Here is a 27,795-nt window from a genome sequence, read left to right as displayed (position 1 = left end):
GTCTGCCGCTGTTCTTACCTCTTTCCCTTTCTGTCTTCTACATCTCTCCCCCACCTTGTCTTTCTTCCTCGTTTTAAAAGTACAGATTGAACTTGTGTGTATAATATTACAATTATCAGAATTATAATACATTTATGTATTTATAACACCTGGATAATGAACTTCTTTCAATAAAGCGTTTCACATTCTCCACTGGTTGAAACTAAGTATCTCATTGAAATACTATCCTGTGTCCTCAGATTGATGCAGATAAAGGGAGTTAGATATGCATAGTTTTTTTTCTGTATATATGACTTACAAATCAATCATGTTTCTAGTCTATTGCATAGTTACAATGTGTAATCATTGATGTCCCAAGAGCAGGAGTAGTAAACACTTGAAGTGTATAACTGTAATACATACATGCAGACACAGCATCATTCAAATAATGGAATTTGATATGACTGAAAAATAATGTCTCAGAGATTCATACCTGAACCGCACCTTTATTTGCCAAGGAAGAGTAGATGATCAGTGAATATATTCAACGTACAGGCTACAATGTGGGAATCTCATGCGTGGTAATAACTACAGTACATGTGTATATAGCACTTGCATCCTTGGCACAATAAAGTTATTATATTCTACTCTATCCGTAGGCTTCATTAATGCCATTCAGACTTGAAGTTGATACAACAACTATGATAGCTGAGGTTCTGAACTAATACTCATACCAAACGTTTTAGGGTCCATACACAGATCGGCTACATACTGTAGCTAGCTACACATCCATAGGCATACAGTTATTTTTATCCTCCACTACACAATAAGCAAGTAAACAGTTAGCTAGCTATGTTACTTCAGCTGCATTGCAAGGCAAGCTTACACAATTGTACATTCAATTTGCAGTAAATGCTTTAGCTAACTAGATTCTTTACAACACAAATTACAAATTAATTCTCCTGACACTATCTAGTTGGCTAATGTTAGTTAGTCAGATAACTTGCTAAGTAGCGATTTTCATAAAGTAACTTTATGACCAAAAAATATGCACAAATGTTTGTCTCTACATTAACTAACATATTCCTCTCAATTGTACATTTTTTGCTTGACTCGTTATGAAGTTATAACAACTTACATTTGGTTCCACCGTAATGTTTTGTCAGCCATCTTTGTTGAAGAACGCCACCAGGCAAGGGTGGCTCGCATCAAAATTCGTCATTGGAACCACTCGATATGATTGGTCATATAAAAACCTTGGGAGTCAAATGCATAATGAGTGCTCTAACTCCCCCTTGTGGTGGTCTGGAGCAATGAAGCCGTGACGCTACTGTAGAGTTACTACACTACTGTAGAGTTACCAGCCTCAGAAATTGCTTCACAGAGTTCAAGTAACAGACTTGTTTGGGCCAATGGACATTAGACCGGTGGAAATTTGTCCTTTGGTCTCGAGTTTTTGTGAGACATGGTGTGGGTGAACGGATGATCTCCGCATGTGTGGTTCCCACCGTGAAGCATGGAGGAGGAGGTGTATTGGTGTGGGGTTGTTTTGGTGACACTGTCAGTGATTTATTTAGAATTCAAGGTACACTTAACCAGCATGGCTACCACAGCATTCTGCAGCGATACGCCATCCCATCTGGTTTGGGCTTAGTGGGACTATCATTTGTTTTTCAACAGGACAATGACCCAACATACCTCCAGGCTGTGTAAGGGCTATTTTACCAAGAAGGAGAGTGATGGAGTGCTGCATCAGATGACCTGGCCTCCACAATACCCCGACCTCAACTAAATTGAGATGGTTTCGGCTGAGTCGGACCGCAGAGTGAAGGAAAAGCAGCCAACAAGTGCTCAGCATATGTGGGAACTCCTTCAAGACGGTTGGAAAAGCATTCCAGGTGATGCTGGTTGAGAGAATGCCAAGTGCGCAAAGCTGTCATCAAAGCAAAGGGTGGCTATTTGAAAAATGTCAAATATAAAATAGATTTTGATTGGTTTAACACTTTTGTGGTTACTACATGGTTCCATATGTGTTATTTCATGGTTTTGATGTCTTCACTCTTATTCTACAATGTAGAAAATAGTAAAAATAAAGAAAAACCCTTGAATGAGTAGGTTTTCTAAAAATATTTAACGTTATCAGATCTTCAACCAAAACTTAAAATGAGATAAAGGGAACCTGAGTTTACAAATATTTTTTTATTTTTTATTAACAAAGTTAGGCAACACCCAATTCCCCTGTATGAAAAATCTTGGAAGAATGTTCTATGGGAAGATGATTCAAAAGTATAACTTTTTGGATGACATGGGTCCCATTATGCCTGTTGAAAACCAAACACTGCATTCCACATTAAGAACCTTATACCAACAGTCAAGCATTGTGGAGGTAGTGTGATGGTTTGGTGCCCCAGGACCTGGATGACTTGCCATCCATCTGTGAGCTGAAACTGAAGAGCAGCTGGTGTAACGGATGTGAAATGGCTAGCTAGTTAGTGGTGGTGTGTGCTAATAGCGTTTCAATCGGTGACGTCCCTTGCTCTGAGACCTTGAAGTAATGGTTCCCCTTGCTCTGCAAGGGCCGTGGCTTTTGTGGAGCGATGGGTAACGATGCTTCGTGGGTGTCAGTTGTTGATGTGTGCAGAGGGTCCCTGGTTCGAGCCCGGGTATGGGCGAGGGGACGGACTAAAGTTATACTGTTACACTGGGTCATGCAGCAAGACAATGATCCTAAACACACAATCAAGTCTACATGAAAATGGCTAAAAAAGCAACCAATTTTAAGTTTTGGAATGGCCTAGTCAAAGTCCAGACTTAATCCCAATTGAGATGTTGTGGCAGGACTTGAAACGAGCAGTTCATGCTTGAAAACCCACAAACGCTGCTGAGTTACAGCAGTTCTGCATGGAAAAGTAGGCCAAAATTCCTCCACAGCGACTTGAGAGACTGATCAACAACTACAGGAAGCATCTGGTTAGAGTCACTGCAGTTAAAGGTGTCACAATCAGTTATTGAGTGTAAGGGGGCAAATACGCTTTCACAAATGGACATTGGGTGTTGCATCATTTTGTTTATGAAATAAGTATGTAATTGTTGTGTTATTTGTTAATTCAGGGTCCCTTCATGAATATTCGATGTTGGTGTAAGATCTGATAACATTTTGTATAAACAATATGCAAACATAGAGAAAATTAGAAAGGGGGCAAATACTTTTTCACAACACTGTATATGTGCACACTTCCACGACACTGTATATGTGTACACTTCCACGACACTGTATATGTGCACACTTCCATGACACTGTATATGTGCACACTTCCATGACACTGTATATGTGCACACTTCCATGACACTGTATATGTGCACACTTCCATGACACTGTATATGTGCACACTTCCATGACACTGAGTCATTTTCTTTTGATTGTATGGTTATTATTATTTTAATAGTTGCTTAGTAAGAGGAAACCGACCAGATGATACATTACTTGCTTGTTTGCTAACATTTGTTAAACCGTTTTACAGTATCAGATTGTCAGGTCAATTTAAGTCAAATTACAGAATTTAGTGGAGAAGGACAGGTGGACACTGCACTGCAAAATGCACATTGTTCTAAGTCACTGCACTGCAAAATGCACATTGTTCTAAGTCACTGCACTGCAAAATGCACATTGTTCTAAGTCTTGAAGTGTTGAGAATGAAGACAGCCAACAGGACAACAGATGACAGAGTTTACAAGCTTTTTTTTTACCAGATTTTTAAGTTGACCAGCTTTTTAATCACAGTTAATATGCCTTTAAATGTGAAGTACGGGTCAGGGACTTCAGCAAGTTTACAAATATAAATAATGGAAAGAAAGTGTTTCTTTTGGCTGGCACAAAGCCAAACTTCCTCAGCTTTCTATTGTTCTCATTGCCCCTTTTTTTTCTGTTTCCCAGGTTTTTGTTTTGGGGCGTATAGTTCTTCCCCGCCATGCTGAGCACAATATCTGAGCAAATCCGATCACAGCTTTGTATAGTAGGACAACACGGGGGGCTGACATGTCGAGATTACATTCAGTGATGCTGAAGCTAAACCCCCCAGACCACAAACGCCCTGCTGCAGAACACACAGCCAATACACTGATTTATTTTAACTATTGGAGGGTTAAATATAATACGTTCACAGAGCATATATGAGTCCCACTTAAATTAACACTTCTCAGAGTATTGAAAAAAAAAAGAATCCCACTGTCTTCAGTGTAAGAAGTAGACCTCTGGCTGACCAGCATTCTAACGAAAGTAGTAAACATCCAGAAACAAAGAGGATAGAATGTCCTGCGTGAAGAGAGGGTAACAAGATTAGACTCTTTTATACAAAGTCCTTACAGTTTACCATGTAATTAAATCCTCAGTCTAGCACAAAATGTTGGCAAAAAAAGCGTACATTTGCTCGGCCAACGTCCTCTCCTCATGAGCGGGCTGCGTGCCAACAAACTATCCACAGCACCACTACACACCTCCAGACAGAGAGATGGAGAAGAGGAGGAGTAGAAGACAGAGGAATGATAATAGAGGTATGGAGTGACTGTAGGACAGAGGCGGAGACATAGAAAGAAATCCCACGGTCAGCTCTTGTGGGTTGTTACTCTGCCCCCCCCCCCCCCCCCCCCCCCCCGAGTTGCCATGGTGACATGATGCCCAGCAACGGCCACCAGTATCTCTGATTGAGGGAAAGATTGAGACTGAAGAGGAGAGTGGCAGGGAAACAAAACAGTAAGAATTGACTGGATGAACACAGAAATATGACAACAGAAAAACTAATCAGGGAGGGTGGGAGGGAGTGTGTGAGGGAGAGATAAATACTTTAGAGGGAGAGAAAGAAAAACATTTAGAGAAAAAAAAGAAAAAATATTCATTGGGGCAGGGATATTAGCGTTGCCTGATGACTCATCCTGAATTTAATTACACTGCTCTATCAATCACGCCATACATCAGTCTGAATCTGCTGTCCTTAGAAGTCGTTTGAGCTGATGTCAAAATGATGTGATTCATGATTCGTGCAGGCCGGCTCGGGCCCAACCCATCGGTTTCTGGGACCAATCAAAATGGTTTGAATGTGTTGGCATTCGAGAAGTCGCCGGGGAGGAAACAAATCCAGACTTATCGTGGAAAATAAATATTAGTGGGCGTGGCCTTTGGCCAGATCGATGCGGATGGGAAGACAGGCACATTTTTGATTGTCTCCTCAGAGGATATTGTGAGGGATTGGCTTTTCCAGTGCCAGTCCTGCTATGACACTGGCATGCACTAAGGTTGAATGCTGGGCACCCAGTTATTGAGATTTACCGAGATTTACCGCCCAAAACCACTCCCTTTTCCTGGGATAAATAACTGTGAGAAACCGGTAAATTATAATAAATTATTTATATCAACAGCATGACGTGAAATGGAACTGTCAAATGTATTTGCGACATCTAAATATTGCTTCTCTACGGCCTTCTCTCTGCTCTCTGCATGATGAATCGTCAATGCACACGGTGGGGACAGACAGCTCAGTACGGAGTGCAGTTCACAATGCATGCAGACCTATCATCTCATCACGGTACCTTTTTTTCCTTGTGACAGGTGGGCCTACATTTGCTACACTTGTCTAATTTACACATCTCCATCTGGCTTTCGGGGGGTCACCTTCATATTTGATTGTAACAAAAAACATGTTTGTTATTGCAGCCGCAGACTTTTGAAACAGCCTATCTTTCGAATATCATTGCTTTAAATCGGAGCAGGCGCGAGCTGTCTTTCTCTCTCTCTCTCTCTCTCTCTCTCTCTCTCATCAATTCCATTCAGATTGCATCCAAAATAGATAATCCTGTTCAAGATAGACATACAGTACCAGTCAAAGGTTTGGACACACCTGCTCATTCAAGGGTTTTTCTTTCTCAATGAGTAAATCAAATCAAATCAAATTTATTTATATAGCCCTTCGTACATCAGCTGATATCTCAAAGTGCTGTACAGAAACCCAGCCTAAAACCCCAAACAGCAAGCAATGCAGGTGTAGAAGCACGGTGGCTAGGAAAAACTCCCTAGAAAGGCCAAAACCTAGGAAGAAACCTAGAGAGGAACCAGGCTATGTGGGGTGGCCAGTCCTCTTCTGGTAGGTGTGTCCAAAGTCTTGTTTTCTGAATGTTAAATACAGCAGCCAATAGAACTCACAGGTGGTTTGAAGCAAGAGCGAACGAGCGATGCCGGGGGGGCTACAGCAGTTATTTATTAAGTCCCATAACCATTCAATCTTCGTGAAGAGAAGTGAATGCCATCTGCATCTAATTCTAGTCCTATATTATTCCAGGGTGCCATTAGAAGGATGAAGATAGGGGCAATGGAACTTGTTTCATTTCACTGTTGAAAGCGAGGAAGGAATGAGGCAACAATAGAGAGAACGAAGAGGTAGGGGTAATATTAGGGGTAATATTATGAAAAGTGTATATGCGTCAGCCTACTAATTCGCTAACCTAAGCTTGTAACTTTGTAGGCCGCATGTGCTGCACCAGAATCGCATGTTCTCTCAGCTTTATCATGGTTTGAACGAGGTGCGTAATTCCAGTCCATATAGTAGAGTATAATACAACACGGTACAGTAATACAATTCACACTCAAAAAGATTAGCCTACTGGAGCTTGTTTCATTTATTTACCCAAGAGATCATATATCTAGAGCTACATCTACGTGATTGTTAGTTTTTCTGTAGTGCGTAATGTGCAGTAGCCTATATTGTATATCATAAATGTATTGGATAACGACACAATCATTTGGGATTTTTGGAGCATGGGCTCTTAAAATGTCTTTAATGTACAGTAGGGCTCATGACATTATTTGTATGTATAGCTCATCAGGCTCAGGTAGCACTGAAATTTCAATCAAAACTCTATTAAAACCCAGACATAGACTATATACTTTATATGCTTTTGAATTACACTTTCGGGTTTGGTGGGAAATACCGGGCTACCCGGGAGAAAAGGGATTTTTTTTCTTTCAGGATGGAACATTTGTAAAATACCAGCAAATATTCAAACCTAGCATACACCCTTAGCCAGTGCTCAATTGCTCTCTCTCTCTCTCTTGGTCTCTGCCCGTCTCTCCGTCTTTCTCTCTGTCTCTCCATTTCCCTTTAGCCATTGTCTCCTTCACTGCAGCCAAGCTTCCAATATCTATGTTTTAATTACAACACGGCCCTTTGCTGCAAGGTGCCTTTCACCCGTGTTTCTGTCACCTTACGATCTAATCGCAGGTCTTTAGAAGGGATAGCAGGAGGCTGGTCCTATCACGCAAAGTATTAACTTTATGTCGGCTCCGGAAGAACTCTGCCAAGCTACAGAGTGTTCTATCTTTGTTGCTTTCATTTCTAACTTCTCTGTTCACTTCAGGTATGGTTCCATTAGTGGAAACAGACATCACTGAAAGGTCATATTGACAGTTTACTGTGAAGAATAGTCATGTCCGATATGAATGTCCAATTAGATTGAATTATATTATGTATGTCGGACTAGCTCTTCACAACTGAGTGGATGTAGCTCAATGGTAGAGCACATGCTTCGCATGTATCAATCCCTGGGTTCAATCCCTGGGTTCAATCCCTGGGTTCAATCCCTGGGTTCAATCCCTGGGTTCAATCCCTGGGCTCAATCCCTGGGCTCAATCCCTGGGCTCAATCCCTGGGTCTCCATGGAACTGCCAATCTCAGCTGGTGATTTTACAGGGCCTAGCAGTTAGGGGTCTCAGAGAGAGTTGGGATATGCAACAAACAAACAAAAACATTATTAATACAGACTTGTACATTTGTGAAATAGGACAAATATAAGCACCCACCAAATAATGATCTTATTTATAAACACACAACATATAACCTGATGAGTGATAGACGCCTTCAATAGAAAGCATAAATAGTTTGAAAAGAGTTCAACATTCCATGATTGAAAAATAGGTTATCTTATCAACAAAGAAAGTCGTTGCTACCAACAGATGTCTGTAAAAAAAAAAAAAAAAAAAAAGGGAAATAAATATTAAAAATAAACTTTAGTCACTTCTATTTCCTTTATACTACAACAATATTAATTAGTGTTTATGATGTTAAGGGTTGTATTTATTATAAAGATCAACCATTTAAACCTAATGTACTCCTCTATTATTAATGTATGATCACAGAACAGAACGTAATTTACATCTCACGCCTGTCACTTGAAGTAAAATGATTTGACTGACTAGACCTTTTTCTTAAAAAAAAAAGAGCTAATTGCATTGGTTTTAATATCTCCATATTTCCTATCTCTAGCATTGGTTTTAATTTCTCAATATTTCCCATCTCTGCTGCTACTCTAGTGGTTTAAGTGCTAAGCCCAACGGCACTCCACAATCTCCTCTAATTGTATTTGCACACCATTCTACTCTCCAAATATGGAGTTACAGATACTCCGTGATTTATTCATGCTACTAGACCTAGAGTACGTACATCAGAACTACGTGTATGATGTTAAAAGCTACCATTCGTTCAGTCCAACACTCATTCACCGGTAAGTGATTCAGCCTGTAACTCGTTAAATTATTTTCAATATCCACCTTGACCCTGAACTTTATCTTGGGATCGACATATAGATATTTAAAATAAAAAAAATGTGTATCATCAGCTACTGCTGAGATTTCTCAGAACATCGGGAAAGAGCACACTACGACAGACAAGACTGGGGCGGCAGGGTAGCCTAGTTAGAGCATTGGACTAGTAACCGGAAGGTTGCAAGTTCAAACCCCGGAGCTGACAAGGTTGGACTGTGTCGTTCTGTGCCTGAACAGGCAGTTAACCCACTGTTTCTAGGCTGTCATTGAAAATAAGAATTTGTTCTTAACTGACTTGCCTAGTTAAATAAAGGTAAAATAAACTCACCCTTTCCAAAATGATGTGGGACATTGTGGCGTTAGCGTCCACAATGATGGTGGCAGTCTTGTCATCGCGAATCTCCTTGAGAAGGGGTGTGGGATCCTGGCTGTCATCCAGCATGCGAACCGATAGGGTCTCCTTGGAGATGAGGAACTGGCGTAACAGTCTCTCCAGATTTAATAAGCCTGTGGGGTAAGGGACGAAGACAGTGATGTTATTATGAGCAGGTAGACAACGAATCTCCTAAGGGTAATCTGTGACGAATTTCTGAGTATTAAAGTCACATTTCTGAGAACTAGCGCTGACAGAAACATTTCAACTGAATACGTTTTTTTTAAATGACAAAAATACATAATTTTGTGTGAGAAACACCATATTCTTTTTATGCCTTGTTTTGTCAATAACACGGTCATTAAAATCCTTCCCACCTAAAATAATTTAACTGATGACCTGTGATTACAGCTAATTGTAAAGTCCTTAATTTGCTAGGTGATATTTTTAAACATCATCTCCAGCATTTAGTTCCCAGAACCGCTTCAAAGAGATTGGAAACGGGTTCATTAGAAGTGAGGTAATGAATATGTTTCCAGTGGTACTTTACTGAACTTGTAATACAATTACAATACCACAGAGACCAAGCTTTATTCGTAGTAGAAAAAGCAATTTTGATAGAGTTCATTTGCTGTGTTCTTTTTCTCCTCCCTTTGAGATTACGTTATATACATGCATAGGTGTCAGAGCATACAGTCCATTACAATACAACTTAATCCAGCATTGATCATAGTAGAACCCATTTTTACATATAATCATTGTTTTCTTCCTTTGGTTACATGCAGTAGCAGCAGCAGCTGTTCCTAAGGCACTGCGTGTTCCAACCCATCGAATCCTAATGCCTTTAATGGTTTGTTTCTCCTAGAAACGCACATCATCAGCGACGGTGCCTGTCTTCTCCGAGACGGTCAGCTCCGTTACCTGTCGAGTTACACAGCATATCTGTGATGAGCCTTCTAAACCTGCTCAATCTTCATTCCCTGCTTGCAATTTCACATTTAGTACATTACATAAGACAGCACACTGCGCTGCTCAGTGTTCACAGCAGGAGTTGCCCTGATGTGAGAGGAAAAAAAGGAGTTGCCCCTCCTGTCATTCCCTTGCATTCAACCAGTGGGGAATACATTTCCATTTGGTGTCTAAGCTGTGCATGATTCAAAGCGACATAAATAAAAATGGAGTATGTACGTGATGTCTTCATTTCACAATCTCTTCTGAGCAGCCACGTCGCGTCAACGTTTCAGGCTTTTGAACCCATGCTAATGAAAAATAACATCATTATTCTCAAACGGGGAGGCACCGTCTCCCGGTTAGCCATGGAAAAAGGTTAGACCGTTGAAGGTTAGGGACGTGTGAAGTCTGTTTTTGTTTGTGGAGAGGCTGTGCTGCTGCTGCCTGCAGTAGTTGGTTTGTGATTCTACAATGTTGTAGGTACCTCATTGGCATGGGCCACACATACGGTAGCACTGCCTGACGCTGCCTCTCAGGCAGACAGATAAAGGCAGGGTCTGCCACTCATTCTGGGCAGCCAGTCACTTCCCCCTTTCACAGGCCGTCACATTTCACTGGGCTCTCACAAAGCTCCGACTCTCATTTACCTTCCTGCACACTGTGCCTCTATGCAAATACACTGCTCAGCCAGGACCAATGACAGGTCTGTGCTGTGTTGCCAGTGTCAACACAGCACTCAACTGGCTGCACACCAGTCTGTTGGACTCGGCTGCTGGACTCCTGCTGTCCGGGAACCCTGCACTCTACAACCGAATGGTTGCAGTTTGCAGAATTTCATGGCATTTCACAGTAAAAGATGGATATACTTTTTAAACAGGCCCGAACCCGAATGACCATGATTAATCAGGTGATTTAAGCGATTGATGGGCGGATGGAATAGAGTTAAATTACTTCAATGTAGTTATCCCTCCAGACCAGCTGCATTTGTTAACTGGAGTGCTTGGGATAGGACAGGTGCTAATGTCTAGGCATTGGTAGCGTGTCAGTACATGAACTTACCCTAACAGCCTCCACAACCTCCACAAACAAAAACAGACTTCACACGTCTCTAACCTTCAACGGTCTAACCTTTTTCCATGGCTAACCGGGAAACGGTGCCTACCCGTTTGAGAATAATGATGTTATTTTTCATTAGCATGGGTTCAAAAGCCTGAATATAACCACACATATCAACAAGTCGATAGTCTATCATATCATCTTATATAAACAGTTCAGCGTGTCACTAGAGCTCTTTAATGGGCAAGGTTGGGAATATGGGACGTTGTGGGTCTGTACGATCCTTCATTCTTCCTCCGGGTAGACGAGCAAACAGCTGACCAGGGCTCTCCTCTGCTTTGTTCTCATGAATCCCCCCCCCAGTGAAAGCCAATGGAGGAAGCTCACCCTCATCCCTCTGTTTAGAGCCTTTGGTGGAGCCATATTGTCTCCACAGTTTCCTCACTTACTGATGTCTTTCAGTAGGGAGGAAATGCAACAGAACTGACAGCACAGCAACTATTCATTCTGACGGGGAGAATTAAGGTGGGCTGACGTCTGCTGTTACTGGAGCTGTAAATATATCATAATCCGTATTGAAACTTTCTCTAAATGTCATCACGTCGGGAGGATTGCTCAGCTTGATCCCCAGACAACAAACAACAACAAGTCATTGCCGGTAAACGGCTAAATCACTTCATCACCCCAGTTAACCGGTCCGTCTTCCCACAGAGTTTATTCATCTAGCTCTCTCCGGAGACAGAGAGACATTATTTTACTTGATCAACTTTAATTACAGATTACTCATGACATTTTCCGAGCAGAGAGTCGAATCGTTGAGCAAGCATATCCTATAATTGTTCCTCTCCAAGGAGACACAAACATCTACCTTGACAGTTGGAGAAAGCCCAGAACTTTGGCGTGTGTGTGCCTTTAAAACATTTGGCCTAACCTCTCTCAATAAGAAACATAGGGAGTTGGTTGCTAAGGCGCATGTCATCCGAGAAGTCATTTCAGGTTTTACATTCAAAGGGAACTATTTGCATTTACTTCTAGCTATTTCAATGCAGACGATAAATTGCTACGTTAGGTGATAGCGGATTCCTAACATAAGATGCTGTGTTGACCAGGAAGCCCCCCACCCCCCTCTGCCCGCTGGTCTTTTCTGAGCCAGTCCCCCAGAAATAGAGTGTGGGTGATCTGTCCCCTCCCACCTGTCTGCTGCCCGCCAGCTGACCTCCCATGCACAAATCTCCCTGTTAACAAAGTGCTCCCCTCTCCCACACAGTCCTCCTCCACCCCTGTGGCTAGGTTCTCTATGTTCTACTGTACTACTCCGTAGTAGGCAGGTTAGCCAGATTAATGGGTGTCCTTCTTTGCGCTAGCTCCACACTCCTTCCACTCCTGCCCCCCCCCCCCCCCCCTCTCTCTCTCTCTCTCTCTCTCTCTCAGCCAGGAAGCCAGGGGCAGGCTGGGAAATATTCATGACTCGGCCACGCTCTATTAGGCTGTCACCGGCCGCTGTGATTAATGAGGCCAGTGCCGACCGTCACGGGGCCTCTGCCAGCCAGCTAACGCAACCGCGGCTACCGCCACTGCTGCTACAGCACATTGCCGAGCCCAAGCCGTCATTGGTATTTTACAGTGGCGCTGCGGAAGGGGTCACATAGCAGGGCAATCACTACAACCCATGTCATTTCCAGACAACCTCTCCTTCTGCCCCTATGTGCAATAGCAGTAGTATGGTTAGACCCCCTCCCTCAGCTAAAGTGACTGGCATCCTCCTTGCTGTCGAGGAAGGGAAGGGCCATGCTCCCCCTCAGCAGCCTTATCGATTCCCCCTTAGCCCACACTGACACAGGCAGGATCTCATACAGAGTCATATTAAAAAGGACATTTTAAAGTTTGAGGTTCCTCTCTCACACAGCTTGTTGATGATGAGATCGCGGCCCTCTGTGGATATGTCAATATTTCCCAGTGTCTCATAACCCTTGCCAGGCACGGAACTGTCATGTGTCTGTGGGCTGATTAACAACATTGTTTGATGAGCGCTCCGTTAAACGGCAGATTGACAGCAACAGACATAAACACCAAGTGGAAAATAACAACTAATTAGCTAGTTTTGACACTGGCAGTCATTGTCAAGAAACAAAGTCCAGGCAGTTCTGAGTCACTAAGGTCTTTAGCTGTTGGTGGGCGGTTTTTTTTTCCCTCCCTCTTTTCTTCCTTGTTATCTTCGTTTCTCGGGTAACACCTCAGTAAAACTGGCTTTGCTGAGCATAAATGTCAACCATTATTTTCTGAAGTTGGTTGGGAGAGTTGTGTGAGGGGTGGGGGTGGGGGTGATGGCGAGGAGAGGGTGGGCTGGGGGGGGGGGGGGGGGGGGGGGGCTCGTGCCAGCTGAGAACACCTCGGTTCTAATCGAGAGCTGAAATCCAGTCCGCCACACTTCAAAGCCCTAAGCTGATTAAGGGGAAAGTTGGCCTGTAGCAGATGGGGTCAATGTGACTTTGTACGGGCACTTGTAATTACTGATTTCTGTACGGGGAATGGTGGAAACAGACTGGGATTTAATCTTCCATTCTTTCATACTTTTTTGTGTTGCTTTGTCTTTGATGTCTTTGAGTCTGGCGGTTTGATCATGAATCCATACTGGGTATTTTCATGCATTTCTCTTTTTAAGGTCAGACATGACATTGTCGTCTCGGGGTGGGAGGTGTTGGATGATAAGTGTATGCGACATCACACAAGAATGTCACACTGGAATAAAAGAGGAAGATGCATTAATGGACTACGTAAAAAGCAAAGTAATTTGCCTGCGTTTTACTAGATGATGATGCATTGTGGGGAGGAAGAATTATGCAAGAGTAAATGCATTTGGGTTATAGATAGGCTTGTGTGTTGGTGTATCAACTGCAGGGCGATTCTGCATCTATTTGAATGCACTGTATCCCAAAACCACTCTGTGTGTGTGTGTGTGTGTGTGTGTGTGTGTGTGTGTGTGTGTGTGTGAGAGAGAGAGAGAATGGAATGTGTGTATATGGTACATATGGCAACAAAGAGTTAGTGGTGCGTGACCCACTCACAGTCGGCCTGGGCACAGATGAGGCAGGCTGTGGTGCTGTTGAAAAAGGTGAGCAGGCCAGCCACGGCCAGGCTGATGTCTGTGTTGGTGGGGCGCAGGTCCAGGGTGGTGAAGCGGGGGAACTGAACCTTCAGAATGTCCTCGGGGGCCACTTTCACATAGGGAACCTACAGAGAGAGAGAGAGAGAGACATAAGTTTCAGGATGAATGAATAAAGTAACAAAGAGAGTTTCTGATGGACCGTTAAGCTCTTGTTGTATGAGAATATTGTGTCAACAAAACAAACAGCATGATCCTGACAAAACCAAAGCATTGCTAGAGGAGATGTTTGTAGCACTGCTCGTTTAGCAGTACAAAATAACAATTGTTCATTATATTCTCATCAGGCTAATTAGGAGCATCTTATATCTGAAACTAATAAAAACTCATTTGAATAATTCAAGAACTCCCTCACAGACGCCTACTAAATTAACTGGAACTCCTGGGCTTGATTAAATTAAGAACAGTTTATACTCTGAGTGCACAAAACATAAAAACACAGTTCTAATGTTGAGTTGCAACTCAGCTTTTGCCCTCAGAACAGCCTCAATTCATCGGGGCATTGACTCTACAAGGTGGTGAAAGCGTTCCACGAGAACGCTGGCCCCTTTCGACACCAATGCTTCCCGCAGCTGTATCCGGTTGGCTGGACGTTCCTTCGGTGGTGGACCATTCTTTATACACACAGGAAACTGTTGAGCGTGAAAAAACCCAGCAGCATTGCAAATCTTTTTTTTTTTTAAATTATTATATATTTTCTTACTTTTTACCCCCTTTTCTCCCCAATTTCATCATGTACAATTGGTAGTTACGGTCTTTGTCCAATCGCTGCAACACGGGAGAGGCGAAGGTCGAGAGCCATGCATCCTCCGAAACACCATCCTGCCAAGCCGCACTGCTTCTTGACACACTGCTCTCTTAACCCGGAAGCCAGTTGCACCAATGTGTCGGAGGAAACACCGTGCAACTGGCGACCGAAGTCAGGGTGCATGCGCCCGGCCCACCACAAGAAGTCGCTAGAGCACGATGGGACAAGGACACCCCGGCCGGCCAAAACCTCCCCTAACCCGGACGACGCTGGGCCAATTGTACGCCGCCTCATTGGTCTCCCAGTCTCGGCCGGCTGCGACACAGCCTGGGATCAAACCTGGGTCTGTAGTGACGCCTCTAGCACTGCGATGCAGTGATGAGGCTAAATGCGTCCCAAGAGTTAAGTTAAAAACACAAAACTCAGATAAGAATCTATAAGAGACCAAAAATCTCCAATCACAAACACTTCCTGTAACTTTTAGGGATGTTCAGTATTGATTGGGCGTCTGTTTTCACAGCTGGGATTTGATGTGCTAAATAATTCGCAGCCGTTCGTTCAGTGCCTCTGCTGTGGATGCAGTCATAACAAGTCCTCAGTTTCTCTAAGAGGTTAAACACAAATGTGCAGAGAGTCTATGAAGATGTACAACCCCCCTCGCTCCCAACTTCCAATGTAATGACTAACATAACTTACACCTGTGCCCCACTTGCAAAAGTTTTTTAAAAATGCAAACACAAGTGCATCTCACCCCTCTATCTCTCCTCGCTCCTGTCTTCCAGAAGCAATTGAATCATCTCTCTTTTAATTCACTATCCACTGAGGTGTGGATGGATGCACCCAGGCTGATGGGCAGCAGGCTGTGGGGCCTCTGGGAACGCAATACACCAGGTGGGCAGCGGCTAGCACAGTGGGGCTTGAAGGGGTACCTGGAAGGATGCAGTTTGGGCCAGGAGATAATTTAATTTTTATTGAACCTTTATTTAACTAGGCAAGTCAGTTAAGAACAAATTCTTATTTACAATAACGGCCTACCCCAGCCAAACCCTAACCCGGATGATGCTGGCCCAATTGTGTGCAGCCCTATGGGACTCCCAATCACGGCTGGTTGTGATACAGCCTGGAATCAAACCAGGGTCTGTAGTGATGCCTCTAGCACTAAGATGCAGTACCTTAGACCGCTGCGCCACTTGGGAGGCCTCTTCATCACATCATCACAGCAGATTGCCTGCCTGCACAGTTCCGCGTGCCCATACATCGCTCTCCCTATGCCCCTGTATCCCCAATTCATTTGAAATCCCTGCCCATCAGGGTGCAATGGAGTCCCCGGGAAGCGTGGATGAATGTAGCGTGCTCTTTTCCTGACAGGCAGTGGCTGTGGTGGCAAAAATGTGAAACACGGATAATGGCCGAGCCACACAGGGGAAATGCAACCCCTCCACCGCTCCCCACCCCTCTGCCCTTCCAGGATCCCTTCTCGCTCTCACAGCACGGATTGCAGAGTGTTATCACCGTGCCCCTTTTGTTTGGAGAGCCTTTCCGCTCTGGTAACTTTGCTGTGGAGCAGTCGGGTTTGGAGAGAAGAGAGGAGACCTCCATTGGCCCATTGGTGAATACTTGTGATATGTTTGGCTCAAAGAAGGAATTATTTGTCTACCAAAGCATGAGACCACAGCAAAGAGGCCCGCTAAACTGACATAAGAACTAGCCCAGTAGCTCTACAGTGATCAGTATGAATAAAACAATAAATCAGTGTAGAAAATATAAATGCATCAGGAAGGAAAAGGTTTGGTTTCTTTGGTTTCAGCGAGCTCATAGAAGACGTTTAACTCATAGAACTAATTCAATGTCAGTTGAGAGGTGCTCTTTGTCAGAAACAACAATGCAGACCCTGGAAGTTCTTTAAAAACCATGGCGACAACCGCCACGAGACAAAGTTGTGATGTCAAGGGTTCGTGTCTGGGAGACAGGGGAGCTCATTCGGGGGGGGGGGGGGGTGGGTCATGATCACCCTGGTTTGACGAGTCATTTTCCTCGGCGTAACCTCCTCCTCCAATTGGCTCGGGGAAACCTTTTCATGTCCCTCCATCATTGAGGGACTACTACTTAAATCAGACTTCAGTAAAACAGATACATAGACAGCACAATTACCGCTTTCTAACCCACAAAGGTTTCGTAAGCGAATGAATCACATTGACCCATATAGATATATGACTGTTACGGGGAAAATAGGATATTATGCAGTGAAATAGCCAGCCCGTCTACAAGTACCGTCGTCTAACAGATCATTTACAGCAACGCAATCGCATGACACTACAACCCCACTACGTCTCCCGGAGCTTGGTCTATGCGCCAGTCAGATACAGTACTGTACGGAGAGGTGGAGACTGAGGGGAGGGTTAATAGTGTATTAGAGGTGCAATTTCTGGTTGTGTGTGTTGAGTGTGGGCTACTGCCGTGTGACAGAGTTGTTTAATGAGAGCGCTCCGCACAGGACTCTGAAGTGAGGCAGCGAGCCAGAGAGCAGGGCTAACTAGTAAACCCGGCGCTATCCACAGGTGTGAAGAGAACACACTGGAACACCTGCGGTACGCACCATGAACGCCTACATAATGCTACCGTCTCACAAGCATGACCTTGGCCCCTGGTTGGTGTCGCATTCGCAGCAGTACGTTTTCGAACGTGACTCCTCTATGATGGTGGGGTTTCATTGTGGCATTCTCATAGATCAGGATTGCTATTCTCAATGGTTACGACAGGTGTCATTACGCCGGGACGAGACGGCAGCGGCCACAATCCTTTGGGCTGGTTGAGTGGACTGGCGTGCCCTTTGGTGTGTGCAATGCACCAGTCATTTTCCACTATTTTATGGGAAGTGGTGCTTGGTGACCTCACCTGCAATCATCTACTTATCTATCTTGATGGCATTATTGTCTTCTGAAAAGACTTAGTGGTAATGGTATAGCGATAGTGGTAATGATGGTGGTAATGGTATAAAACCTTCATGACGCATTGTTCAAGTAGTATAACCACAGACCCCTAAAAGTATAACCACAGACCCCTAAAAGTATAACCACAGACCCCTAAAAGTATAACCACAGACCCCTAACCAAGCTACAGTAAAACACAGAGAATACCAACGCAACAAGCAAATGCATTCTTCCGTATATTGTTTAATGTCCGTTATGGTGTTTTGAGAAGACTCAAGGTTATTGTTGGGCTTCATCTACTTTGTTTTCACCTAAAACAATGTTCTTATTCCACAAAAAAAGGACTGAGAAAGACACTTGTTTTTGGTCGAGTTGGTCTCCAAGACATACAGTGCCTTGCGAAAGTATTCGGCCCCCTTGAACTTTGCGACCTTATGCCACATTTCAGGCTTCAAACATAAAGATATAAAACTATATTTTTTTGTGAAGAATCAACAACAAGTGGGACACAATCATGAGGTGGAACGACATTTATTGGATATTTCAAACTTTGAAACTCTGAAAAATTGGGCGTGCAAAATTATTCAGCCACCTTAAGTTAATACTTTGTAGCGCCACCTTTTGCTGCGATTACAGCTGTAAGTCGCTTGGGGTATGTCTCTATAAGTTTTGCACATCGAGAGACTGACATTTTTTCCCATTCCTCCTTGCAAAACAGCTCGAGCTCAGTGAGGTTGGATGGAGAGCATTTGTGAACAGCAGTTTTCAGTTCTTTCCACAGATTCTCGATTGGATTCAGGTCTGGACTTTGACTTGGCCATTCTAACACCTGGATATGTTTATTTTTGAACCATTCCATTGTAGATTTTGCTTTATGTTTTGGATCATTGTCTTGTTGGAAGACAAATCTCCGTCCAAGTCTCAGGTCTTTTGCAGACTCCATCAGGTTTTCTTCCAGAATGGTCCTGTATTTGGCTCCATCCATCTTCCCATCAATTTTAACCATCTTCCCTGTCCCTGCTGAAGAAAAGCAGGCCCAAACCATGATGCTGCCACCACCATGTTTGACAGTGGGGATGGTGTGTTCAGAGTGATGAGCTGTGTTACTTTTATGCCAAACACAACGTTTTGCATTGTTGCCAAAAAGTTCAATTTTGGTTTCATCTGACCAGAGCACCTTCTTCCACATGTTTGGTGTGTCTCCCAGGTGGCTTGTGGCAAACTTTAAACGACACTTTTTATGGATATCTTTAAGAAATGGCTTTCTTCTTGCCACTCTTCCATAAAGGCCAGATTTGTGCAATATATGACTGATTGTTGTCCTATGGACAGAGTCTCCCACCTCAGCTGTAGATCTCTGCAGTTCATCCAGAGTGATCATGGGCCTCTTGGCTGCATCTCTGATCAGTCTTCTCCTTGTATGAGCTGAAATTTTAGAGGGACGGCCAGGTCTTGGTAGATTTGCAGTGGTCTGATACTCCTTCCATTTCAAAATTATCGCTTGCACAGTGCTACTTGGGATGTTTAAAGCTTGGGAAATCTTTTTGTATCCAAATCCGGCTTTAAACTTCTTCACAACAGTATCTTGGACCTGCCTGGTGTGTTCCTTGTTCTTCATGATGCTCTCTGCGCTTTTAACGGACCTCTGAGACTATCACAGTGCAGGTGCATTTATATGGAGACTTGATTACACACAGGTGGATTGTATTTATCATCATTAGTCATTTAGGTCAACATTGGATCATTCAGAGATCCTCACTGAACTTATGGAGAGAGTTTGCTGCACTGAAAGTAAAGTGGCTGAATAATTTTGCACGCCCAATTTTTCAGTTTTTGATTTGTTAAAAAAGTTTGAAATATCCAATAAATGTCGTTCCACTTCATGATTGTGTCCCACTTGTTGTTGATTCTTCACAAAAAATACAGTTTTATATATTTATGTTTGAAGCCTGAAATGTGGCAAAAGGTCGCAAAGTTCAAGGGGGCCGAATACTTTCGCAAGGCACTGTAGCTTGAGGTTTCCTGCAAACGCTGTGCCAAATGGCAAAAAGTACACATGTCTAACTTTGTGGAAATTAGCACGGTTTCTCAAAGCGCTTGGTCTGAAGGTGAAACCTAAATGACCAGGCCTGCTTCCACTGAGAAGTTGACAAGTGTCCAACTCAATCCTACATGTAGGCTGTGAAACAACAACCATGAGCCCTTGGAGTCCCCAGAGGGAGGCACGCAAATCTGACGCCATATGGTAAGCCAAAATATAATGAGATCTTACATCTGCTACCTTGCCCCTTATGTGCCAGCCGAACAAAACTCATGTTTAATAAAATATCAGACATCCTTTATGGGGGGGGGGGGGGGGGGGGGGGGGGGGGGGGGGTCCTGATGGTGTCCTTTGTTGGGAAAATAAAACATTAGCCATGTGTCACAGCCCAGCACTGGCCCACTCACAATTAACACACAACAGAGCCACTGTGGAGTGCCTGGGCTCACCAGCAGTGCTGAGCACAGAGAGGAGCATACAGGTTGGCCACAGCCCATCAGAGAACAGATGCACAGGAGAACACAGTCCGTCAGTCAACCCCAGAGCTGGCAGAAGTGGCTGTGGCGGAGAGAAAGGGAAGGGATGGGGCAGGTGTGGGTGATCATATCCATCTGATCATACGTGGCACTGAGAGACACAGAGTAGGAGCTCGGCTGCTGTGGGTGGGAGGGAGGGGGTCGGAGACAGAGAGGAGAGGGAGAGAGAGAGAGGAGACAGCCTCTATTATTGTAATGATCCCAAAGCAGGTCCCCTTGGCTTGGTTCCTCCAAGGCGGGTGGCTGCTGAAGATGGAGCGGTCTGTGGTGGATCCCACAACGGCTTTTCATGCAAGTGGAACATTGATAACCAGATCCCCATCCCCATTGACAAGCCGACCGTGAGAAAAAAAGCTCCCTTTCCTTGGAAAATATATAGTTCTTCTTCACTCTCATCTCTGTGCCTCAAAACATTTTCAAAGGCGCCAGCCACCCAAGTCATAGACGATTCTCTCTGCTACCGCACGGCAAGCCCGGGCTCAAGCAATTAGACTGCTGAACAGTTAATCAAATGGCTACCCAGACTATTTACTATTTACATTGACCTCCTTATTTTATTATAATATGTTGCGTCGATTCTGTTGCACGGGCTCGATGTACACTCACTGGACTCTAACCACATACTCCATTGACACTCCAACACACACACATTGACACCACACATACATATACATTCATATTCCTTCACACATGCTGCTGCTACCTTAAGTGTTTATTATCTATGCATAGTTACTTTACCCCTATGTACATTTACATATTACCTAAATTAGCTCGACTAAACTCATACACCTGCACATGGACACTGTACCGGTATTCCTTGTATATAGCCTCATTATTGTTATTTTATTGTGTTAATATTTTTCCTTTCGTTTATTCAGCAAATGTATCTTACTTTTTGAAAACTCTGCATTGTTGGTAAAGGGCTCGTAAGCAAGAATTTCACGGTAAGGAATTAAACGTTTTTTGTGACCACTCTTAAGCCCTTGAAGTCCCTGAGGGAGGTATTAGGTGGTCCAGATGTTAGACAAGTGAGACACGGCATAGAGAGTTTTGTGGGACAATTAATTCTGTTCAGTGGTTCTGTGAACCGCATCTGTGATGGGTTTGTTCGAATCTTATCACCTAATACCTAAAACAAAAGGGCCAGTGCAATGACACAGACGACTAGAAAACAAAAGGAACAATGGAATATGGAATACGCTTTTGCATATCTATAACGACAACAAACGGCCAAATTGAATTTGCATCGCCCGTTCATCGCTGGCAACCAGAGAGCGGCCGTGCTCGCATTCATCTCCCCGATCAAATAAAAGCCGTTTCCTGAAGACAGAGGGAGTGAATTTGGATATGCACAGATCTCCTGGCTACCCTCGACAAGACAGATCAATGACACAGAGAAGAAAAGGGGGAGGTCGGGAGGTGTGTGTGCAACAGCTGTGCATCTCTAATTGCAATCCAGCAGCAATAGCAGGCGCACCTGTGTTTTGTTAGCAAGCAGGCGGAACAGAGGCACCCTGCGCCGAGTGACACCGAGCTTAACATCCGAAACATTGCCACCGGCAGACATAGCATCCCATCCACCAATCAGGAGAGGAAGCTTTCCTCCGCAAATAGCCTATGGGTATAGAGGGCCAATTACAGTAAATTGGAAAATTTAAGTCAACACCGCTAGCCAAAATTTAATTACCCCACACTAAATATGGTCTGTTCTCAGAAAAAGGGATCCAGTATTAGGCTGATGGTGTGTGATTATAAGGGGGTAAGAAAAGGTCCGTCCGAAATCCCTCTTAGGATCTCTCAAGCGTTCTCACTGAGTTTTCATTGGGGGATCGCCAGGTCAGACCGCTGCCTCTTTAGGAAATCAGCCAGAGATGCTGAGTGTGGTGAAGTGCGAATGAGAGGAGACTTGCGTTGACTGATTTCCGTGCATGTTAGGTGAGAGGATATATCCTGGAATATGGTATCGGGGCATGGAGGATAGGTAGGAACGTGAGCATATTGCGGTATGAAAGCAATTCCACACCGTGACCATACACACTGATATGTGCTGCTGGGCCAGAGAACATGGTGTCCATTACAATCAGACTGAGCCAGCTGACACACACTACTCACACACAGTGGGTTCAGTCAACACACAGGTCAATGTCAGAGAAATACAGGGCAGAAATTTAATATCATATGTTAATTACTGCTTTCACAATAACCATGTAAATGTGAGGACCAAGAGACCATAAAAAATGTGTTCAACTTCTGTTCATGGCTGTTCAACCGTGTTTTAATCGTGTATAGTGGTCAGAGTTGATGCCTCATGCTCGGCCGAGTGAAATAATTCTGAATTAACATGCACTATCAATGAGAACCTGGCAGGGTAAACTGACCCAGGGTGTTTTCACACTCTCATTTCAATAAATGTAACATTTGGGCCTGACAGAAAGGATTGCAGATATATTATATTTTTTACTTAACATTTGACTGAATCATTTTTTTTTTACACAAGCACCGTGGCAGCCTCACCACACACAAAAAAATAGTATTTTAATATCTGCACGACTGACATTCAGAATACAAGCAATTTTCACAATGTATTCTCACAAAGAGAGTGTGTGTGGTGGATGTGAGGGACCTCCAGTTCTTGTGCCTCTCCAGGGCTATTGTGAAGCCCTCCAGAAGAGTGCTCTGCATGCAGTCCTCATGTCAGTCAGGTTCAAAGGGCAGCTGTAAGCACTGACCCACTGAACTACTATAATCTTACTCGTCTCAATGTGGCAAATATTGAACCTTATTTCTATCATGAAGGAATGGGTTGGAGTGTCTGGGTAAATGGATGCCAAATGAGAGGGAAATATAGAATATATTTTTAACTGGGGAATATGGCTAAGAAGGTTTGCTGAGCCAAAGATGTATAATAGATCTTTGAAATCACAGCTCCAACACATTGAAATTGGCTATCTCAAAGTATACTTAAGTATACTGTCTAAAATATGATTCTAAGGCACGTTACATGTCTGATTCAACAGTATTGACATGATTCACATAACGACATTTGGCGAAACATTTAAATCACTATTCAATCCAACTAATCAAATGTCCTCGCTGAAATCATTTACATTTAAGACAAAATATCATTCTATCGTTACAAATGACAGGGGCATTCCCATTAGGTGGTCACACAATGGAGCCCACCCACATGCATTGTTTTCCAAAGCCACATCCACAGCTTTCACAGCTGACCGATGTTGAAAATAACAGCAGCTAACACAGGCAGCTGTTTCATGGAAGCTAATTGAATCATAATGTCAATTATAAGTATTTAGTGTGGTGTGCATTGCGTCTGTGCATGCCAGCTACCATGCCATAGCCTACATTGCATGCGAAGTGTGACTGGCTCATGACATTTAACCTTGGATGTACGCAGGGTTGCCAGGTCTAGCTGAAATGACGAGTGCAATGACCTCTCAAAACCCACCCACAAGGCCTGAAAACTAGACACATTTTCATTTGTAGCAAGAGATGACTTGCCACATTAATCCAATAAATCCTATTTCCATAACGTTATCGAGCGAATGAACCTCTACAGGATCGGTGTGTCGTCCCCCACCCCCGCGGGATGGTTGAGCTAACGTAGGCTAATGTGATTAGCATGAGGTTGTGAGTAACAAGAAAAGTTCCCATGACACAGACATACAGTTGAAGTCGGAAGTGTACATACATCTTCAAATACATTTAAACTCAGTTTTTCACAATTCATGACATTTAATCCGAGTAAAAATTCCCTGTCTTAGGTCAGTTTGGATCACCACTCTATTTTAAGAATGTGAAATGTCAGAATAATAGTAGAGAGAATGATTCATTTCAGCTTTTTTTCTTTAATCAGATTCCCAGTGGGTCAGAAGTTTACATACACTCAATTAGGTTTTGGTAACATTGCCTTTAAATTGTTTAACTTGGGTCAAACGTTTCGGGTAGCCTTCCACAAGCTTCCCACAATAAGTTGGGTGAAATTCGGCCCATTCCTCCTGACAGAGCTGGTGTAACTGAGTCAGGTTTGTAGGCCTCCTTGCACGCACACACCTTTTCAGTTCTGCCTACACATTTTCTATAGGATTGAGGTCAGGGCTTTGTGATGGCCACTCCAATACCTTGACTTTGTTGTCCTTAAGCCATTTTGCCACAACTTTGGAAGTAGGCTTGGGGTCATTGTCCATTTGGAAGACCCTTTAACTTCCTGACTGACGTCTTGAGATGTTGCTTCAATATATCCACATAATTTTCCTTCCTCATGCTGCCATCTATTTTGTGAAGTGCACCAGTCCCTCCTGCAGCAAAGCACCCCCACAGCATGATGCTGCCACCCCCGTGCTTCACGGTTGGGATGGTGTTCTTCGGCTTGCAAGCTTCCCCCTTTTTCCTCCAAAAATAACGATGGTCATTATGGCCAAACAGTTCTATTTTTGTTTCATCAGACCAGAGGACATTTCTCCAAAAAGCACAATCTTTGTCCACATGTGCAGTTTGAAACCGTAGTCTGGCTTTTTTATGGTGGTTTTGGAGCAGTGGCTTCTTCCTTGCTGAGCGGCCTTTCAGTTTATGTTGATATAGACACATTTATAGAAAACAATGCATATAGATATAGACACATGCTCCAGTTTCAACTGACCTGAGCCCTAGGACCGTGCCCCAGGTCTACCTGACATGATGACTCCTTGCTGTCCCCAGTCCACCTGGCCGTGCTGCTGCTCCAGTTTCAACTGTTCTGCCTTATTATTATTCGACCATGCTGGTCATTTATGAACATTTGAACATCTTGGCCATGTTCTGTTATAATCTCCACCCGGCACAGCCAGAAGAGGATGGCCACCCCACATAGCCTGGTTCCTCTCTAGGTTTCTTCCTAGGTTTTGGCTTTCCTAGGGAGTTTTTCCTAGCCACTGTGCTTCTACACCTGCATTGCTTGCTGTTTGGGGTTTTAGGCTGGGTTTCTGTACAGCACTTTGAGATATCAGCTGATGTACGAAGGGCTATAAAAATACATTTGATTTGATTTGTTTTACTGTGGATATAGATACATGTGTACCTGTTTCCTCCAGCATCTTCACAAGGTCCTTTGCTGTTGTTCTGGGATTGATTTGCACTTTTCGCACCAAGGAACATTCATCTCTAGGAGACAGAACACATCTCATTCCTGAGCAGTAGGTTGGCTGTGTGGTCCCATGGTGTTTATACTTGCGTACTATTATTTGTACAGATGAACGTGGTACATTCAGACGTTTGGAAATAGCTCCCAAGGATGAACCAGACTGGTGGAGGTCTACAATTATTTTCCTAAGGTCTTGGCTGATTTCTTTTGATTTTCAAAAGAGACACTGTTTGAAGGTAGGCCTTGAAACACATGCACAGGTACACCTCCAATTGACTCCAATTATTTAAATGAGCCTATCAGAAGCTTGTAAAGCCATGACATAATTTTCTGGAATTTTCCAAGCTGTTTAAAGGCACAGTCAGCTTCGTGTATGTAAACTTCTGACCCACTGGAATTGTGATACAGTGAATTATAAGTGAAATAATTTGTCTGTAAACAATTGTTGGAAAAAGTACTTGTGTCATGCACAACGTAGATATCCCAACTGACTAGCCAAAACTATCGTTTGTTAACAAGAAATTTGTGGAGAGTTTTAATGACTCCAACCTAAGTTTATGTAAACTTCCGACTTCAACTGTATCTGATATGGGCAGAAAGCTTATTAATTCTTGTTAATGTAACTGCACTGTCCAATTTACAGTAGATATTAAAGTGAAATCATACCATGCTATTGTTTGAGTAGAGAGAACATTTATGAACTTGAAAATGTATTAATAAACCAATAAGACACATTTGGGCAGTCTTGATACAACATTTTGAACAGAAATACAATGGTTCATTGAATCAGTTTAAAACTTTGCACATACACTGCTGCCATCTAGTGACCAAAATCTAAATTGTGCTTGGGCTGGAGTAATACATTATGGTCTTTCTCTTCCATTTCAAAGACGATGGGACAAAAAAAACAAAGAAAAACGCATGTTTTTTTCTTTGTATTATCTTTTACCAGATCTAATGTATTATATTCTACTACATTAATTGCACATTTACACAAACTTCAAAGTGTTTCCTTTCAAATGGTATCAAGAATATGCTTATCCTTGCTTCAGGTCCTAAGCTACAGCCAGTTAGATTTGAATCATTTGAAGCGGAATTGAAAAAAAGGGTCCGATCTTAAGAAGGAATATCGACATAATTTCTGACGATGTAGACTAAGAAGCTGAATTCGGTTTGCCATCAAAATTATAATTCTTGAGAGCTTAACTGTGTCCCAAGATAAAATATAATTTGCCCTCATTAAACTCGCCAGATAATTTTCCATCCATGGATGTCGATTTAACATGTTTGACTGTAATGATTAAACAATAAGACCCGAGGAGGTGTGGTCCCTGCTCTTAGGACACAGCCCTTAGCAGTGGTATTTTAGCAAATATACCACAAACCCCTGAGGTGCCTTATTGCTATTATAAACTGGTTACCAATATAATTAGAACAGTAAAAATATATATTTTTTGCAATACCTATGGTACACGGCCTGATATACAACCAATCAGCATTCAGGGCTCAAACCACCCAGTTACTTATATTAAATATATCCCGTTTGCCCATGTGAATAACTATAAATAAATAGGACAGGAGAGTTTGAGTGAAATACTTGGATAAATACTTGGATATTTATTTTTATATAAAAAATTTAAAAAATGGACTAACTTCAAAAACCGATTGTTAGGCTATTTTCTGGCGATTGCACAGTTATTATGAGCCAGATTGTTAAGACTACAAACAGTTAGAAATTGTCTATTTGCTAGATTGGCTTGTTATTTCAATAGGCATAGGCTACTGACTAAAATCTGGGTTTATAATTGCGATTCAACTTTACCATGGTATGCTGAGCTAGATGCAGGTTGTCTATAGCCCCTGATAGGCCAACATCTCATTTCAGAGAAAAGTCCACAATGAGATCGACATTAAATGTGCAAAATGATACATTTGCAATAGAGCAGGGACCATGATCACAATTGATAACTTCCAAATTGATAAACTAAACATGGCCATTGACAATTGCATAATAACACAAGGCTACAACAACAACAATAAACTATAGGCTATTTATTAAACCCGTTTCCCAGCTCCAGGTAGGCTACACAAGTGGCACAAATTGATTTGCAATGAGTCCAGCGATATCGTCATTTCAACATATTAATTGTATCACATTGTAGACTACAGTAGCCTACAATGGCATATACATTAGCCTACTTGATAGCCAACAGATGCAAATTTGTCATTCTCCACATTTAATGTCAGTATGTTTCATTGTGGGCTTTTTCCCATTACAGAAGCATGCGATGGAG

General features: G+C 43.0%; 1 protein-coding gene across 1 annotated transcript in view; it reads right to left on the bottom strand.

The window, feature by feature from the left end:
- LOC139385594 (glutamate receptor ionotropic, kainate 4-like) overlaps positions 1-27,795 on the bottom strand; it is a 211,543-nt gene that overhangs the window by 98,877 nt on the left and 84,871 nt on the right. Inside the window, exons 4-5 of the mRNA XM_071130794.1 lie at positions 14,012-14,177; positions 8,895-9,073 (exon numbers count right to left, since the gene is read on the bottom strand). Of these exons, the coding sequence (XP_070986895.1) occupies positions 8,895-9,073; positions 14,012-14,177 (345 nt within the window). The remainder of the gene's footprint in view (positions 1-8,894; positions 9,074-14,011; positions 14,178-27,795) is intronic.

The sequence above is a fragment of the Oncorhynchus clarkii genome, chromosome 27 (assembly GCF_045791955.1).
Source record: "Oncorhynchus clarkii lewisi isolate Uvic-CL-2024 chromosome 27, UVic_Ocla_1.0, whole genome shotgun sequence".
NCBI lineage: Eukaryota > Metazoa > Chordata > Actinopteri > Salmoniformes > Salmonidae > Oncorhynchus > Oncorhynchus clarkii.
This window is presented reverse-complemented; position numbering and strand designations above follow the sequence as displayed.